General features: G+C 40.3%; 3 protein-coding genes across 8 annotated transcripts in view; 2 read left to right on the top strand and 1 right to left on the bottom strand.

Annotated features, from left to right (window-relative positions):
* LOC117942778 (NACHT, LRR and PYD domains-containing protein 3-like) overlaps positions 1–17,450 on the bottom strand; it is a 24,404-nt gene that overhangs the window by 6,731 nt on the left and 223 nt on the right. For 4 of the 6 annotated variants that reach the window (XM_034868427.1, XM_034868421.1, XM_034868426.1 and 1 more), the window contains exons 1-2: positions 1,551–1,737; positions 819–947 (exon numbers count right to left, since the gene is read on the bottom strand). In XM_034868427.1, the coding sequence (XP_034724318.1) occupies positions 819–947; positions 1,551–1,663 (242 nt within the window). In that variant the 5' untranslated portion in view covers positions 1,664–1,737. Of the gene's footprint in view, positions 1–818; positions 950–1,550; positions 1,738–17,450 lie in introns of those variants that run through there. The other 2 variants (XM_034868422.1, XM_034868424.1) reach the window with 2 other exon arrangements.
* Positions 6,824–13,791, top strand: LOC117942781 (complement C1q subcomponent subunit A-like). The gene is made up of 7 exons (XM_034868430.1): positions 6,824–6,977; positions 7,880–8,053; positions 9,846–10,022; positions 10,262–10,341; positions 10,770–10,886; positions 12,345–12,425; positions 13,463–13,791. Exons 2-7 carry the CDS (start codon positions 7,891–7,893, stop codon positions 13,613–13,615), a joined length of 771 nt encoding a protein of 256 aa, XP_034724321.1. The 5' UTR covers positions 6,824–6,977; positions 7,880–7,890; the 3' UTR covers positions 13,616–13,791.
* The window catches only part of LOC117942783 (complement C1q subcomponent subunit C-like), a 4,066-nt gene continuing 2,799 nt past the window's right edge, over positions 16,184–17,450 (top strand). Inside the window, exons 1-3 of the mRNA XM_034868433.1 lie at positions 16,184–16,326; positions 16,955–17,069; positions 17,155–17,217. Of these exons, the coding sequence (XP_034724324.1) occupies positions 16,961–17,069; positions 17,155–17,217 (172 nt within the window). The 5' untranslated portion in view covers positions 16,184–16,326; positions 16,955–16,960. The remainder of the gene's footprint in view (positions 16,327–16,954; positions 17,070–17,154; positions 17,218–17,450) is intronic.

Here is a 17,450-nt window from a genome sequence, read left to right as displayed (position 1 = left end):
ATATATATATATATATAATATATATATTTTTATTTTTTATTTTTTTTTAAACGATCAAAATATGAATTGTATTTTGGAATTATAAGAAATCGATTTATAATTGTTAAAGCTTGAATTGTGATATGAATGTGAACCTATTTTTTTTTTGCACAACCCTAATGTGTGCACATGAAGTTACCCTGGAAGGGGAAGTCCGAGGCGCACACATCCCAACCAACTCCCTGGCATTCCCAGTTGGAGAAGAACATTTGGGAAGAATTTTGCCATTCATAATTTTTAGCCTATCCTTTATGGATACGGGAGATTTATAATGGTTTTAGATGGTGCTAAAACACCAGATACCATTGGTCCAAACCAGGCCCAATATGGACAGCTTTCACATGTGAGAATATAAATATACAGTATGTGAAGAAGAATGATGCAGAACATAAATGTAAAAACTCTTCTGGATAGATAAGTTGAAAAATGATTCAGCAATATTAATAGGACCAACAGGTATGGAAATTCACTTTTTTGTATTCAGACACAAAAACTGCCACAAGCAGCAACTAAAACAAGACTAACACAAAGAAGTTTAATGAACTACACAAAAAGATGGGTTAAAAAGCTCAAACACTAGAGAACATATAGGACCAAACCAGATCCAATATTTACCTAAAGTCAAGAGTTAAAGACTGGTTTAACTAGACAGATTTCAGATGGGAGAATATAAATATTTGTGAAGAAGAAAGACCCTGAAAATAAACTCCAAAAACTTCTCTGGATACATAACATTTAAAACATGAATCAGTAATATTATAATATTATTAACAGCTTACCTCTTTTCAGCAGGGGGTTGTTCTCCTTTAAAGTCAATGAGGCCTTGATATGACTGGTCGCTCTTAAAGGACACAAAGCTGGGTTCAGGTTTAGGATCAGGTTCAGGAGAATCTGGTCTCTGCTGGGTCCTGATAGAAAACCACATTTATTGAATGCCACATGTTCACGTAAAGCCTCCCTGCTTATAATATGATATAAATAGAAATATGTCTGTAAGTCTAATTATTAACAATGAAATGCCAATGAGGCTTTACTTTCTTGAGGGTGGTTCTCCTTTAAAGTCAATAAGGCCTTGATATGACTGGTTGCTCTTAAAGGACTCACAGCTGGGTTCAGGTTCAGCATCAGCAGAATCTGGTCTCTGCCGGGTCCTGATAGAAAAACACATTTGTTTAATGTTAGATAATCAGGTAAAGTCTCTCTGCATATACTATTATTATGAATATGTCTATAGGACTAATTATTAACAATTAAATGCCAATGATGCTTTACTTTCTTTTGAAAACAATACAAATATCTATTGAACTTAGAATTTAATAAATTAAAACATTATATTTCAAAATGTCAAAACAAAAGTTATTTTGCAAAAATTTCAGTCATCAACTACAATAATTCCTTTCCAGAAAAAAAAAACTTAATTTGAAGGAGTGTGCATGAAACTGACATGACCCTAAACAACCCAGGTCCATCTAACGAGACTGGTTCCAGTTTGCTGGAGGTTCACAACTCACCTCGATCTTCTTCTTAACATTTCTATTTCACGTTCCATTGCAGTTCTCTCCTTCTGCCATTCAAGTCTCTCCATCAAGCCTCTCTTCTCCATTTCAAAAAGCCTCTCCTCCATTTCTTTTCACCTCCCCCTTACAGGTATTTTTTTAAAGCAGTGGTGGCTCCATGGACACACAGCTGGGTTCAGGTCCAGCAAGGTCTGGTCTCTGATGGGTCCTGTTAGAAAGAGAAGAAGACCACTTTTTAATCTCCAGAAACAAAAGCTGCTGGAAAAACCAGAAGCTATCGAGCAGAAAAATAAAGTCTGAAGCTCTTCACTGAATGGTTTGTGCTCTCTGCTCATCCTGCTCTGTCGTTCCTTATCTTTCTGGGAGAACGGGAACATTAGAAAGACTCCGGGACTAAGGTCATCTTTCTGTCCTCTAATGGAGACGAGACTCCATTATGACAATCAATCTAACCTTCCGGTCCTGTGTGTTGAACGTAAAAACAGGATTTGAGGAGACAGTCTTTGATTCAGTTAGAAAATAGAAGAGCTGAGTCATGTCTCCACATCCGTCCTGTCAGGTAATAGAAGGACAAACACTGACTGCTGCAGACAGCTTTCTCATCTCCAACACATCACAAGATAGATAGCCTTTATTACCACTATACTATACGCCGGCTTCTGTCTCCAGCACTAGAGCTTGCAAAAGCACTCACTTCCTGTACTGAAGTAGACTTACACATGCTTGTGTTAAAAAAAAACTCTTTACCTTCTTTACTCAAGTAAATGTAACAAAGTATAGGCTTGGAAATGTACTTGTTACTTACTAAGTATGAAAGTAGCCTTGCAAATGACAACCATTTATTATGCAAAGCTACCTGGACCACACACATGTTAGCGTGCAAGCTGAGAAACTACAGTGGCCATGGAAAAAAGGCCCTTTATATGTCATTGGCTACATGTTAAATGGAGGTCTGCCAAAGGCATTTAACATCACACATATGATTATACTATAAGTTATTACTGGGACTCCAGGTTAACAAGATTATGGCTGAGTAGCAAGATATGAACTCAGTTGTGATTCAGTGAGAATTCACAGATCCAGTCTCTCTTTTTTCATCTTCCCCTTAATATTTAAAGGAATTCACATGTATGTGTGTGTGCTCAAATATGGCTTCTGGAAAAAAAACAAAGGTTAAAATCTGACTTACTAAACAGACGTAAATTAAGACGTTCCCCATGCTTTTAGAGTCACGCAGCACATTGGCCAGGAGGCAATCTTCACGCCTATTTCAAACCTCTCTCTCAGATACGGCCGAGGATGATCGGAATGAGGTCTTGCTGCTTGTCTGACAAATCGCTGGAATCTCTGTTTTCTTTATTTCAATCATGTCACCATCCATACTACTATGTGCTAACGTTAGCGCCATCAAGCCGCAATGATTTGCCGCAAATTAATGCAGAATGCCGAATCTGTTGAGTCGTCTCAGTGCAACGTACAGCGTGGTCCCATCCAATTAGATTCAATTTGGTATTAACAATTACAACGGTAAGTGAAATGATTGTAAACTTGTTAGTGAGGACCAGTTAAGGACTGTATTTAAAGCTGATTCTGGTTTCCAACTTCGCCCCAGACTTATTTTTTACAACACACACACACACTTAACATCTCTTTTCTCTCACTTTTCAAAGTCTGCTTTATTGTCAATTTCTTCACATGTCGAAATATTCAAAGAGATCAATATTACGTTTCCCCTCTGTCCCACGGTGAAGACAAGACATATTTAACCAACTAGGTCCACGGACAAACACAACATTCAAGTAAACAATATGAAAAGTAAAAACAAGAAGACATAAACAATGAGGAAAATAAGAGCATTAAAATTTGAGTTAAAAAAAAGTGCAATAATGCATGCAATACAGTCCCTTTCCCTTTGTGGCATGTGCCCACTCGGTGTGAGGCGCATGTCCACGCTATTCTCAGACATGAATGAATTTTTTTAAATGTAATGAGTAGAAAGTACAGATATTCATGTTAAAATGTAAGGAGTAAAAGTAAAACGCTACCACAAAAAAATAGTATATATAAAAATAGTAACATCAGAAAAATCTACTTAAGGACAGTAACAAAGTATTTGTACTTCATGTTGTACTGCTGAGTTTCTGTGTGTTAACTGTGAATGTGCAGAGTTACACGCTGTCAGATAAATGGAGGACAACAAAAACTACAAGCTTTACTTCTGATATTACAGAAAGTATTCAGACATATTACTGCAGTATAAGTACTAACAGCCCAGAGTGATGTTGCAGCAGCCGGCTGAGCAGATTACTGACGTTGAGGAAAAACAGACTCTGTGCTCGCTGTTCTCTGGACTTTAACAGAGAAAACCTCAGCAGAGAACTCCACATTACAGACAGCACACTGAGGGCTGGGAGCCAAGGGGGCATCGCTGCGTTTTAACATTTAACAGGAGAGCCAGAACTAACCGGTTGCTAGCTGAACTCAGGCAGCTTCTTCAGGAGGAGGAATAGGACAGAAAGAATCCCGAAAAACCAGAAACACTCGGACTAAAGAGACAGGAGGACTAATGAGGAGCTACACTGAAAAGATGCACGGCAAGTTTTCAGTCAACAAGGCTTCGTCAGAGCAGACAGGCCTGCAGGACATCAGCTGCCTGATAGTAACTGGATGGATTACTATAGAGTGGGCGTTTCTGTGAAGAGAAGGCTCCGCCCACATACACGTTTTCATTTAGTTACCTGGAGGTCAGAGGTCAACAGACCCCTTTGAAAATGGACATTCCAGTTTCCTCCTTGCCGAACTATGGCTTAACGTCATCCCCCCTGAGCTGATTTTAAGTCCTTTATAGTTTCATCTGGAACGTGACATCATGTTGTACTGCTGAGTCATACTTTGTGTGTTAACTGTGAATGTGGAGATAAATGGAGGACAATGAGAAGCACAAGCTTTCCTTCTGAGATTACTGCAAGTTTTCAGCCATGTTACTGCAGTAAAAGTACTAACAGCCCAGAGTGACGTTGCAGCAGCTGGCTGAGCCGATAACGGAGGTGGACAGAGAACAGAAAGACACTGTGCTCCCTGAACTCAACACAATATGAAAATGAAAAAGTGAAAGACTTACATACTAATTCTGATTGGAGGGTTTCTCATGCTGCAGCTCGAAGACCTCCGGGACACCGAGACAACTTACCGTGTGCGCTGAGGAAAACCTTTTTCTCTGGCAGCAACACAACAGACCTGTTTCAGCTTCATCGGGCGGAGGAGGAGAAGGAGGAGGTGGTGGACGAAGAGGAGACAGAAAGAATCCTGTAGAACCAGAAACACTCGCAACAGAGATCAGAGGAGCAGACAAATAGCAAAAAAAGAGCAATCCAACTAACCCAAAGTCACACACACACACACACACACACACACACACACACACACACACACACACACACACACACACACACACAGCCTCTGACAGCAAAACATCAGCTCCATCATTTAGAGAAGGAGTCAGACAGAATCCTTAAGAACCAGAAACACTCTGACAACAGAGATCAGAGCCAACCAGCAGTGATTAACGGGAGATTAAACTTTAGTTAAAAGTTATTTTAACTGTTAACAAACAACAACACAACAAATTATGTCACTAATTATTGGTAACTGGTACTATGTCAACTATGTAGTGTTAAAGAAAACATTATTTAGATGTCAGATTGCTGTATATCACGTTTAAACTTCACGTAAATGTCAACTAAATCAAAGGATTTTCATCAGGGCATCCGTCCTGTTACCAGTAGTACTTTGACCATAACTCACGATCGACTGATTCTCTCAGGCCTGGTCTCTAACTGAGCAGAACAATTGGGGAGCGGATAAGACTATGTGAACGGCAGAAAGAGAAGAAAAAAAAAGGCAGTAGTCAAAAATCCACCGCAATCAGGAACATAGGAACAAAGGAAACAGGGAAAAACTGCTTGAAGGCAGCAAACAAGGAAAACAGACGATCTGGCTCAGGAGTAAAGGAAAAACTGAACTCAACTACACAAGACAGGGGAGACAATGAGACACAGGTGCAACACAGGTGCAACACTTTGGGGCGGGGACAGGTAATCACACAGGCGGGAAAGCAGAAGACAGGAAGACAAAACATAACATGGGACTGCCTTCAGACACGTGTGATGGATGTCACCTGCACCTTTTGTATTTTTGTATTTAAAAGTCAAGATACATTTAAATACAAACAATGCAAATACACAACAATTGTGTGGCTTCAAAAGACAAATCTATTCTTTATTGCTGTTTTTCTCCATATTGTCACTGACTACTCTCCAGAAGAGGAAGAGGAGATCTCTACTCTGAGGGAGGAAGAGGAGAAGAGGAGTCAGAGGATGAAGAAGATATAGGGATAGAGCATCTGAGCTGAGATGGCAGCTCTTTCAGACAGTCACAGAGGAGGAGATGTATACTCATTTAAAGTACCTCATTGTATTTAAATAGGCCTACATGTACTTTTGTTATTTTACTCCGCCGTTGGTGATGAATAAAAACATAAAACAGAGATCAGTACATTACTCATTCAGCCGGTGTACAGTGCACTCTGCCTGCAGGTATAAATGTTGTTCAGTGTGTCATGTGACCACATGAGGGCGCCACATAGTGATTCATTCAAACTCACTTAGTACAAGTAGCAACACACAGTTTGTATGTTGCTACTTTTACTGAAGTTCAGGATTTTGATGCATAGTCAGGGGGTGGTCTTGGGACTCAGTTTGGGAAACCGCTATTGGCTCCATCATGTAATTGCTAATGGGGTCAAATTGGGCGGCAAGGGCCATGTGAGCACCAATCTTTATGGGGTGCATGGGTAATTTTGCCCCCAATGTTTGGGCCCAGGTTAGTCTGTATCCTTGACGTCCCATTTTCGGGATTGGTGCTGTGCCGCAGCAGAAATTAGGAATTATTTAGACAAAACTTAAAGGAATAGATGTTGATGGATAATCACAGACTGGAATATGTCAACTTTTACTCAATACTATTTCAAAAGCACTTCAATTTTCTTTTTCAAATGCTCTAACATTGAATAAGACGCCCCAAAATTAACCATCAAAATCACACCAAAGAGCGTTGAGTGGAATCAATCATGTTATTTTGGGTAATAAAAAAGAACATTGATGTAGGAAAATGGGTCAATTTGACCTGAGGACAACATGAGGGTTTAACCACTTTGGACATCAATCTTTCTGTCAGATCACAAGTTTCATTTCCCTGCTGCTTCAGTGTGTGTGTGTGTGTGTGTGTGTGTGTGTGTGTGTGTGTGTGTGTGTGTGTGTGTCTGTGTTTTCAGAATAAAAATTCTTGATCTGTTCCCCAAATGAGGAAATCTCTTTTCATCGCAGCTCCAAATCTCCGCCGGTGAGACTGAGAACTCGTCTGGTGAGTAAGATAATGTCTCCAAACGTTCAATAACTGCAATAACAACAATAGGGAACATCAAAGCAACATAATACATCTTAAACATTACATCATTTAAAGAGAAAGCAAACTAAATCATTCTCTATCTGCAGTAAAGTTCAAGCCTACTGTGTGCAAAGTGCTTTTGTTGAAATGAACTGAAAAAAACGTCCAAAACTCTGTGTCAAATGGATGGAATTATGTTTCATTTAGCATTGAAATAATTGCCTATTTCTGTTGTGTCTTTCCATGTGTTCAATCTTTACTCTACCATACTGTATGTTTGCAAACCAGCTCGTCAAACACTTCCACACAGCCATTTATGTCAGCTATTTCTATGAAAAAGAACTTCTCAGTTAACGTTTATCTTTAAAATATGTTTGGGTTATGCTTTGCTGTCTACTCTGTTTTCACTTTACAACAAAACCATAATGTCCCTTCGAATCTTACCTTAATCTTAAAAGACTTTATAATGTTTGAATCAGACAGCATTTTAGAAATTTAAAGGACAATGTTGTCTCCGACTGTCCCTTCTAGACATCAAAAAGGTCCACAGTGTTTTTGAATTTTCATACATATTCAGTAAACGGGTTGATTATGTTCTGTAAACTTTCTTAATATATAAGGTGTTATTGATGTCTAAAAGCCTTCCCCAACCTGTCAGATATGTAATAAAGAAATACTGTTGGCCTAGAAATATTCATATTTAAATATCGTGTCTGTGCTGGCATCAATGGTCCAACTACCCAACACGTGTTGCTAAACAATTGACAAAAACGCACAATGTCACAAACCAATAATTTAACGTAATATAATTTCTTCTCGTCATCTCTTCTTGTGTTTTGTCGTCCATTCTTCTAAACATCTTGAATTGTTAAATCCAGCGTTTTGGACCATGGGAGGTTATTATTGGCTGGCGGTTCTGGTGGGCGTGTCCCTGCTTCTGACCACGGGCCAATGTGATGTGAGCTGCAGCGGATTGGACGGCCGGCCGGGAGAGAACGGAGCTCCAGGCAGAGATGGCTATCCTGGAGCAAAGGGAGAGAAAGGAGAGCCAGGTGAAGGACCGCCGGCTTTCTGAAACTTCCTATTTCATGGGATATTTCTTTATTTGTTTGAACGTTTACTTTGTCCTTCCATGTAGTTATGGAAAATAATCTAACCCACATTTTAGACAGTTAAGAAACAGCAGGGAGCAACATGATGCTTCCTGATTCTCTTAGTTGAAGCGGCTATAATCAATATTATAACGTCAACAAGGGGGGGCACAAAATATACATAGGGCAATATGTTGTTGTCCTTTGTGCTATACAAGAATCGATATGCTAGCGCCAAATATTGATATTTTAATAAATAAAATAAGGCGCTCTGAGTGGATTTCCCTGCTCCCAGCGTCGCTGCCTCATGGCTCCTCGAGGTGGCGCTCAACACATGAACGAGGGATCGTGAGTTAACCGAAGAGGAAGAGGAGGAGCTTTTCAACGGGATGGCAGACGGTAGTTTGAGAAAAATACCCGATGCCCCAGCCAAGTTCAGTCCAAATCCTGGACCCATGGTTGCTCCATAGTTGGGTCATTTTAAGTTACAGACTGAAAAACACGTTCTAACAGTTTGGACATGCAGTGAATAAAGAAAGAAAACCTGCACTTAACCTTTTCACTGGCAATTTGTATTCATAGTTAGACCGATATCGTGATGTATCATGATAGCATTGTCTAGCGATATGTTGGTTTTCACAGAATCGGCATCGTGAGCTGCGTGTTGTGCATCGTATTGTGAGGTAAGGTAAGGCAGCTTTATTTGTAGAGCACATTTCAGCAACAGGGCGACTCAAAGTGCTTTACACAAAATCAGTTAAACAGAAAAAACACAAGTATCCTCAAAAGAGAAAAAAACTAAAAACAACAACAATGCATTAAACTGGAACGTGAAAAGTGACAAACCCACAGAGAATGATCACCTGAGGTCAGTGTTCACCTCTCTCGTAGCGCCGTTTTCCGAGAAAAATGTGTAAAAAGCCACGGCACGCTACCTGCTCAGCTAACAGCACCCAGTAGGATACCAGCTGGTGACCTCATTAGAGTAAAGAGCCAGATCTCTCTAACGAGTGCCAGACAAACCACAGAGCTAAAACATAGGGAATAATGGCACTACGTATTTATCATATTGCCATGTCATTAATGCATATGTAGGCCTAAATAAGCAAAGCCAATAAGTTCCACATATCAACTCATGTCTTTGTTGGGTTCACAAGTATTTGGTTTAGACGGCCCCCAATAGTTATTGCAGGCTCAGTCATTCGTCTGTTTGTGTTCAGCTGTGATGGTTGAAGGTCCGGTGTAAATAATATTGGAATAATTCAATTTTTCAATTCAACTCAATTTTATTTATAGTATCAATTCGGAACAAGCGTCATCTCAAAACACTCTACAGATAGAGCAGGTCTAGACCACACTCCTTTACAAGGACCCAACAGTTCTAGTAGTTTCCTCCAGAGCAAGCAGCAGTGCGACAGTGGCGAGGAAAAACTCCCTTTTAGGCAGAAACCTCGATCAGACCCAGACCCAGACCCAGACCCAGACCCAGACCCAGGCCCAGGCTCTTGGTAGGCGGTGTCTGACGACCGGTTGGGGATAAAATGAATTGTGGCAATAACAATTATGGCATTTATCAGGTGGCCTACGTATTTATCATATTGCTACGTCATTGCTGCATATGTAAATTAGCAAAGCCAATAAGTTCAACATATCAACTCATGTCTCTGTTGTGTTCACAAGTGGTTTAGACGGCCCCCAAAAGTGTTCAAAAATCAGTTGTTGCAGGCTCAGTCATTCGTCTGTTTGTCTCCAGCTGTGATGGTTGAAGGCCCGGTGGATGCAGGCGTCCTGCTGAGGCTGAAGGGGGAGACGGGGAGTCGCGGCTCGCAAGGAGTCATGGGTCCCAAAGGTTACCGAGGAGCTCTGGGAGCAGCGGGCTACCCTGGAACGGCTGGTCGCCCCGGCCCCGATGGGAAGAGCATCGGCCACGGTAATAAAAAGACTTCTGACTCTTACGGTATATATCCTGGTAAACTCTAATAGGAAAAAATTATCTGACAGGGCGGAAATCACAGCAGAACCAAAACTGCTCACTTCAGCTACTCGAATGAAATAAATGAAAAAGATAAATGGAAGGTAGATTAGTTGGCTGGAACTTGGTAACTGGTACCGGTTAAATATAGATTATACTGCTAATATGTGTGTGTGTGTGTGGGGGGTTTCTTCCAGGAGGACAGCCCTCTGCTCAGCAGGCCCGATCGGCCTTCTCAGTGATAAGGACTGACAACAGTTACCCCCCCGTTGGCCAGGTTCAGTCTGTCACCCATCACAGCTCTCCGCCTCGCAGCCGTTTCATCTCCAAATGTTTTAAAATATCCCAAAGTAGAATTTGTTATTTTGTTTTTGATGTCTGTTGGAGCATGCCTTTTACTACTTCAATACAAGATCTGAGTACTTCTTCAAATACTGGACAGAAGGAGAAGTAGTAGTAGTAGTAGTAGTAGTAGTAGTAGTAGTAGTAGTAGATAGTCTTTTTAATTGTTTATGTGCACATCATACATCATGTAAAGATAATTGGAAAAATATGAGATGATACATATTTTTTAAAACAGTATTTTAACTTATTTCTTTTACGTCAGCATATTATGAATCTTCAACTTATTTGTGTGTGTGTGTGTGTGTGTGTTGGTGTGTGTGTGTGTGTGTGTGTGTGTGTGTGTGTGTGTGTGTGTCTCAGGTGGTGACCTTCCAGAGTACTGTGGTCAACACACCTGAGGACTTCAGCGCAGCCACAGGTCGCTTCATCTGCAGAGTACCCGGGGTGTATTACTTCACCTTCCACTCTGTCGCCAAGGTAACAGTCTTTTTTACTACTGCACTTCTTCACATGATACACAAATGTTGTAAACTATGTTTAGAAAGCGTTATTTATGTAATCTGCAGTGGTGGAGTACATTTCCTCAACTAGTGTGTGAAGTTGAGGTACTTGTAGTCTACTGCACTTGAGTTTTTCTGTTTAAATGCAACTTAATACTTATTATATAATAATAATAATATGATTTTGTACTTTTCGTCCACGTTTTTCTGACAGTTTTAGTTACTTTTCAGACTTTTTTGTCCAGTGGAAACATGCATCTCAGATGTGTTGCTGTTAGTGATAAACTGTAGGATGAAGTGTTCCTTCTTGTGTTAGGAAAGTTCTTCTTCTTAAACTAAATAAAGTCTTTTGGACTTCTTCTTCTATCAGCAACAAAGCTGAAAAATAGGGCTGTTTTTCTGACAGATAGATAGATGGATGGATGGATAGATAGATAGATAGATAGATAGATAGATAGATAGATAGATAGATAGATAGATAGATAGATAGATAGATAGATAGATATATGGATAGATAGATAGATATATGGATAGATAGATAGATAGATAGATAGATAGATAGATAGATAGATAGATAGATAGATAGATAGATAGATAGATAGATGGATATTCATTGATCCCAAAAAATTGGAAATTATGGTGTTACAGCAGCAAACATCCATCAGTCATACAGCACAGAATACAAATATAGATGAAATACTAGGATACAAAAACAGACAGGACAATGTACATGAAATAAAAAATAGTAATAATAGTAATAAAAATAGAACAAACCATATGCTGATCTCATAAAACATGATGCATTGCTGTAGATTAAACTACCAACAGAGTATAAAGGAGTGAAACGTTTAAAGTTGAATCATACATGTATATACTGTGTGTATCTGTGTGTCTGTGTACCAACCGACACCAAGAGTCTGATTATGTTCGAGGTTTCTTCCTGTTGAAAGGAAGTTTTTTCCTCTGCCACCAAATTCTTGCTCTTGGGGAGAAATTGTTAGGTCTCTGTAAATTGTAGAGTGTGGTCTAGACATGCTCGATCTGTAAAGTGATATGAGATGACTTCTGTTAGGATTTAACACTAAAAATAAAATTGAAAACTGAATTGAAATTAGCACAATCTCGAACATCTACAGCAGTAAAATACAACATACACATCAATGGAGCATTAATATTCACCCAGAAACTATTAAACAATGAATACTGTTACTTTTACTAAGTAAAGTACATTGAGATTAAGTAAGGTTTTGAATGCAGGACCTCTAGCTTGTAGTGAAGTATTTTCACAGTGTGGTATTGGTACTTTTACTTAAGTAAATGATGTGAATACTTCTTCCACCCCCTGGTAATCTGCAGCCTAAGTTCCGTTATCAAATAACATGACAGTGGTTCTGTGTGTGTGTGTGTGTGTGTGTGTGTGTGTGTGTGTGTTTAGGTCAGCATGTGTCTCTACATAGCCAGCGACGCTCTGGAAGATAAGTTGGGATTCTGTGACTACAACAGGAACAGCGATCAGGTCAGTGTCAGAGCCTCGGGGTCAAAGAGGTGTCAGGGGGGAAAATCAGTCCCTCAAATTTTAAACTTTTAATTTATATGTGACTTTCTCCTCCCGAGCAGAAACATTACAGCGAGTGTCTCAAAACGACATGTCAAGAAAAGACAAAATACAAACCCTCTACCGGTTGTGATGAGCAATTTTTGTATCTTTTTCAACAAAACACACAAATCTCAACATGAACAAATCCCCCCCCCCATCCTTCCGTAATCAGCACCCACCCAGACACAAATGAAGAAAAGCTGACACAACAACTACAATGTGTACCCTATTCTACAAAATACACAGTAGGCCCAAAACCAATTAACCATGTGTATAATTGCCAACCCTATAAGCCCATTATACGCGTCTCTCCGCAGAACAAAGCTTCTTAGGAGCACTCCAGGTAGTTCAGGTGCTTACGTGACTTTTTTTCAAATGCTGTCACCTAGGCCATCTCACAAGCCCACGTCGGTATTGATGGCCCCCCTTCATTCTTCCATCCTCTTAGTCTGGCTATCATTTAACTGGTCTGGACCCAGATTCCCATGCACTTATCCCGTCTTCCAGAACAAATAGTCTCAGGCTGAATGGAACCCGGGTCCCTCTAATCCGACGCAGGTTGTCATGTAACCTATCATGTAATGTTGTTGGGTTTCTGTAAATATCATCACAGAGTACGGTCTGGACCTGCTCTCTTATTAAAAGCTCAATGAGATTGTTGTGATTTGGCGCTATATAAATAAAATTGAATAAAATTGAATTGAATGTATCGGCTGTAGTTTTTTAATGCTTGAGTCACGTCAGCTACAGTAGATACTCAGTGATGATGGTGGCTACAACGTCCATGACCCCACGCTACTTCACAACATTCACTAAAGTCCGTCTGTCCTTTCGGTTGAGAGACCCCTTGCTGCCGTCATTACGTACTGTGCGTTTAAGTAAGGATTTGAGTACTTCTTCCACCGTTTCTGAGTATTGCCATGAAGCCTTGCTGTGTTTGCTGTGTTGTGTTTCAGGTGCTGTCGGGCGGCGTGGTCTTACAGCTGACAGCCAGGCAGAAGGTTTGGCTCGAGTCCTTTAGGGACCAGCAGAAAACGTCTGAACTAGGAGACAGCCAAGAGAAGCAGATCATCTTCAGCGGCTTCCTGCTCTTCGCAAACACAGCATGAAGTTCAATCAGTCATTTTACTGCAATATAGATTCTGGAAATTATGAAATTAACATCTAAAAGTTCCATTTTTTTTTTTTTTTAGAGGGCAAATTCACCAAAACAAAGTATCACAGTACAGTTATATATTTGAACCTTTGATTTTGTTAGTACATGCTATTAAAACACAATTAAAGTGTATTATTGAGTCTGGGTATTTGTGGTATGATTAAAGGTATTAACTGCTTTCATGTTGTCATGGTTCACATAGTTTCCAAAGCAGTGGTGAAAGTATTATCCAAATATTGTGAGTAAAAATAGCAATACTGAAGTATTAACATACTCTGTTTCTAAACGAAAGTCCTTCCTTCAAAATCTTACTTAAGTAAAAGTATAAAAGTATCGGCATCAACAAAATACATGATGGCCCATTTGAATGACATACAGTTTATTATAATGAATTACAACTGTATCTAATTAAGATATCTACTTGTAGTAATTCAGGCTGATCTCATGAACTATTCGTACATATAGCTGCATCAGTAAGTCATTTGTATGTGTTCAACGTAATTATTACAGAATGCACCACATCGGCTGCTGTGTGAGGCTGTTAAAATGAGCTTAGGGTGGAGGTCGGGGTGGGGAAGTGAGTACTCAGGGAGAGGGGAGTAGTGTCCTGAAAGAAGTTGAAAGAAAGGGAAAAACACACAACCTTTTCCCAGGAAACAGGTGTTCGTGTCCTGGGAGTACTGCTCAAGGCGGCGGGTGTTTTAACCCAACCACACACAATCTTTTGTCTAATCTCAACGAGTTGTTTTGGTGTCCAAACCCAACTGTCGATCGATTTTGTCAGCTACACTTAACTGCATTAGCGGCTGAAACCACCGGCACCTCATGGTTTCCTTTACACAGTCACTTTTACATCCACTGAATTTAACTGTGAAGGCCGCTAAACTTAACTGAATGGGTGTGTATGTGTCATGAGACCTGACATCACGCCGTACTTCCTGACGCTGAGTCTGGCGGCTCCCTTCCCAAAAGTTGCTAGGGTGGTTATTCTGTGACAGGCGCTAGGGGGGGGCGAGACGACCACCATTCAACTTCCAAAAAAAATTCATATAACCAGTATAACAACTCCAGATCTGTTCACTTAAGGTCAATTAAGCTGAAACCCCCCCCCCCCCCCCCCTACTTTACTTACTCTTTTTAAGCCTTTATTTGACAGGACAGCTTAAGACAGGAGATAGGAGAGACTAAGGGAATAACATATAGAAAAGTAACTGAACCTGCAGCCGCTGCGATGAGGACTGAGCCTTGAGCCTGTACATTGGGTGCACGCTCGACCAGGCGAACTATCCAGGCGCCCCACAAACCACTTCAATCACGTTCATTACCACATCTCTGCTGTCAAAGGAATCACTTTAGCGGCATGCTGTATAGACTGTTACAGGCTCAACGTATATGACTTTTCTAAAATAAACCTTCACACATTAACACAGTAGAGCTGCACACATAACATTCCCTTGATTCCTACAGTCCTGTGTTTTACCTCATAACATTGAAAAGTTTCATGCAACCCCCGTGCAGGCTATGGAAGTGAAAAGTCTTTGTTTTTATGGCACACTTCTTCTTTCTGTAAACTTTTGCTGCTTGGACATGGCCTCAGTTTACCTCCTCTTACAACAAGAGGAGCTGTCACACCATCACACGTGTGTAATGTCCAGGTGTCCACATACTTTTGACGATTTCAATTTTACAGCTTGCTGCTGCTGTGAAAAGTTTGAAATTTAAATACAAAAAAGGTTGATAAACTTTCAAAACTCTCTCTCTCTCTCTCTCTCTCTCTCTCTCTCTCTCTCTCTCTCTCGATTCAGTTTGACTCAATTTAAAGGGCCGTGAAAGTTTCAATAACAATGTTTCCAAAGCATCAAAACACAAGTTGTCCAGCTATTCGGACAGCACACAATAAACAGTAATACGTACATAAACACAAGGATTGATTTATAATAATTATAGTACATTGTGTGTGTGCGTGCGTGCTCGAGTGAGTATGTGGCTGCGTGCGTGTTTCATTCTCTGTCACGCATTTTGTGGCATATTTGTATATTAATACATATTGAGCAGCGAGATGTGCCCTGTCTCCTTCTGCATGGAGAAGGGGACATATTTTGAAAGGACATTCAGCTCTTTGAAATCTGGGATTACAGAGTTAAACCTGTTAAAATAAACGTTTTTTTTTTTGTCATTGAATGCTTTCCATCATAAAGGGCTCAAAATCTAAATACAGAAAAGGTTGATAAAGACTTTCTCATTCTCTCTCTCTCTCTCTCTCTCTCACTTTCACTTTCAATTTTATGTTGCTTTATTGGCATGACAAAAAATGCATCTGTGTTGCCAAAGCATGAAAACAAACACATCTGGTACATCAACACATGTAAACAGGATGATCATGATATTATTGTAGATGCTAAACTAATTCTGTGCATGTTCCTCAAAGGCTACGCTGAATCAAGAAAAAAACTCTCTTTCTCTCTCTCTCTCTCTCCCCTTCCAGTTTTCAATAAGCCCAAAATTGCAGAACTACAGACAACAGGCTCTGAAAGGGATTTCCGAGGTAAAAGCAGCTGAATCCTTGATATTTTTCCTCCGGTCGCTGCAGGACTCGAAGCTTCACTTCAGTTTGCATTGAACTCCCCGAGGTGGCTTTGATTCTTCTTCTCTCTGTTTTCTCAGGTGAGTTTTATTCGTGTTTTTACGTTTATTTCCCACGACTGTGTGTTGGTCACAGTTTATCAGATTAAAGTCAATGACAATCATTTGTAAAAAAGAATCCGATGATCTCCGGTTTCTCTTTTCTTTGTCATTATGATTGTTTGTTTTTTTATATTAATCGAGAACTTTGATGTTTGATCATAATCTGAACTCACATTTACTTTGTTAAACTGAAGTTGTTTTCTTTGCTTTCTTTTCTCCCTCTCCTCCTCCCTTCTTCTTTCCTTTCCCCTGGCCTCCTTGCTTCTGTCCTTGTTTACTCTTTCTCTCTTCTCATCTTTCCTTCTCTTCTTCTTCTTATCTCTTCCTTTTATTGTCTCCCCTTCCCACGTCTCTTCTTTTCTTGTACTCTCCTTTTTCCTCCTATCATCTCCTCCTTTTTCCTCCATTATCTCCTTCTAACCTGGGCTATCCTCTTTCTTTTCTCCTTCTATTCATCTTACCTTATTTCTATGGGTTTCTTCTTTCCTTTCTTCCTCTGCTGTCTTCTTCTTCTTCATCTTTTCATCACCTCTCCTATTCTCTTGTTTAACCTCCCTTCCTTCTTTTTTTGAATTTCCTCGTCTCCTTGTCTCCTCATCACTGTCAGGTCTTCATGATGCTCCACCGTTGGTGTCTTACGATCGGAGCTCTACTCTCATTGGCCACACCCCTGCTGGTCGCCATGGAGTCCTGCCCGGCAACAGGGATGCCTGGGATGCCAGGTAAGTGCATGCATATTTGTATTTGTGTACATATGTATATTATTTAGTTTTCTTGTGTTCATGTTTGAGGTCTTTCTTTTCTCAGGTATTCCTGGGCTTCCTGGCAGAGACGGTCGTGACGGAGAGAAAGGACAGAAAGGACAGCCAGGTGTCAAACACACACTTCACATTAATAGCAGCTGAGTTTAACATTGCCAGACCTGTCTCCACACAGCGCTGTGGAGTAAGGTTTGGCTACACTACAGATGCATTCTGGGATCGGAGAAACAAAAGTTCTGGTTTGCATTTTTTTTTTTTAAACCAATCAGAAATGTCTTGGGCAGCGCTGAGACCCGGGGGTTGAGAGCCGGGCGCTGAGACCTGGGGGCCTGAGACCCGGGG

Source organism: Etheostoma cragini, chromosome 4 (genome assembly GCF_013103735.1).
Source record: "Etheostoma cragini isolate CJK2018 chromosome 4, CSU_Ecrag_1.0, whole genome shotgun sequence".
Lineage (NCBI taxonomy): Eukaryota > Metazoa > Chordata > Actinopteri > Perciformes > Percidae > Etheostoma > Etheostoma cragini.
The sequence above is the reverse complement of the archived record's forward strand: the minus strand, read 5'-3'. Positions and strand labels throughout refer to the sequence as shown.

What these genes read in the sequence shown, in the direction of transcription:
- LOC117942781 (XM_034868430.1), top strand. Translation starts at nt 7,891, where the DNA reads ATGGGAGGTTATTATTGGCTGGCGGTTCTGGTGGGCGTGTCCCTGCTT. An exon ending in GGGAGAGAAAGGAGAGCCAG is followed by an intron (nt 8,054 to 9,845) that starts GTGAAGGACCGC and finishes GTTTGTCTCCAG; the next exon opens with CTGTGATGGTTGAAGGCCCG. An exon ending in TGGGAAGAGCATCGGCCACG is followed by an intron (nt 10,023 to 10,261) that starts GTAATAAAAAGA and finishes GGTTTCTTCCAG; the next exon opens with GAGGACAGCCCTCTGCTCAG.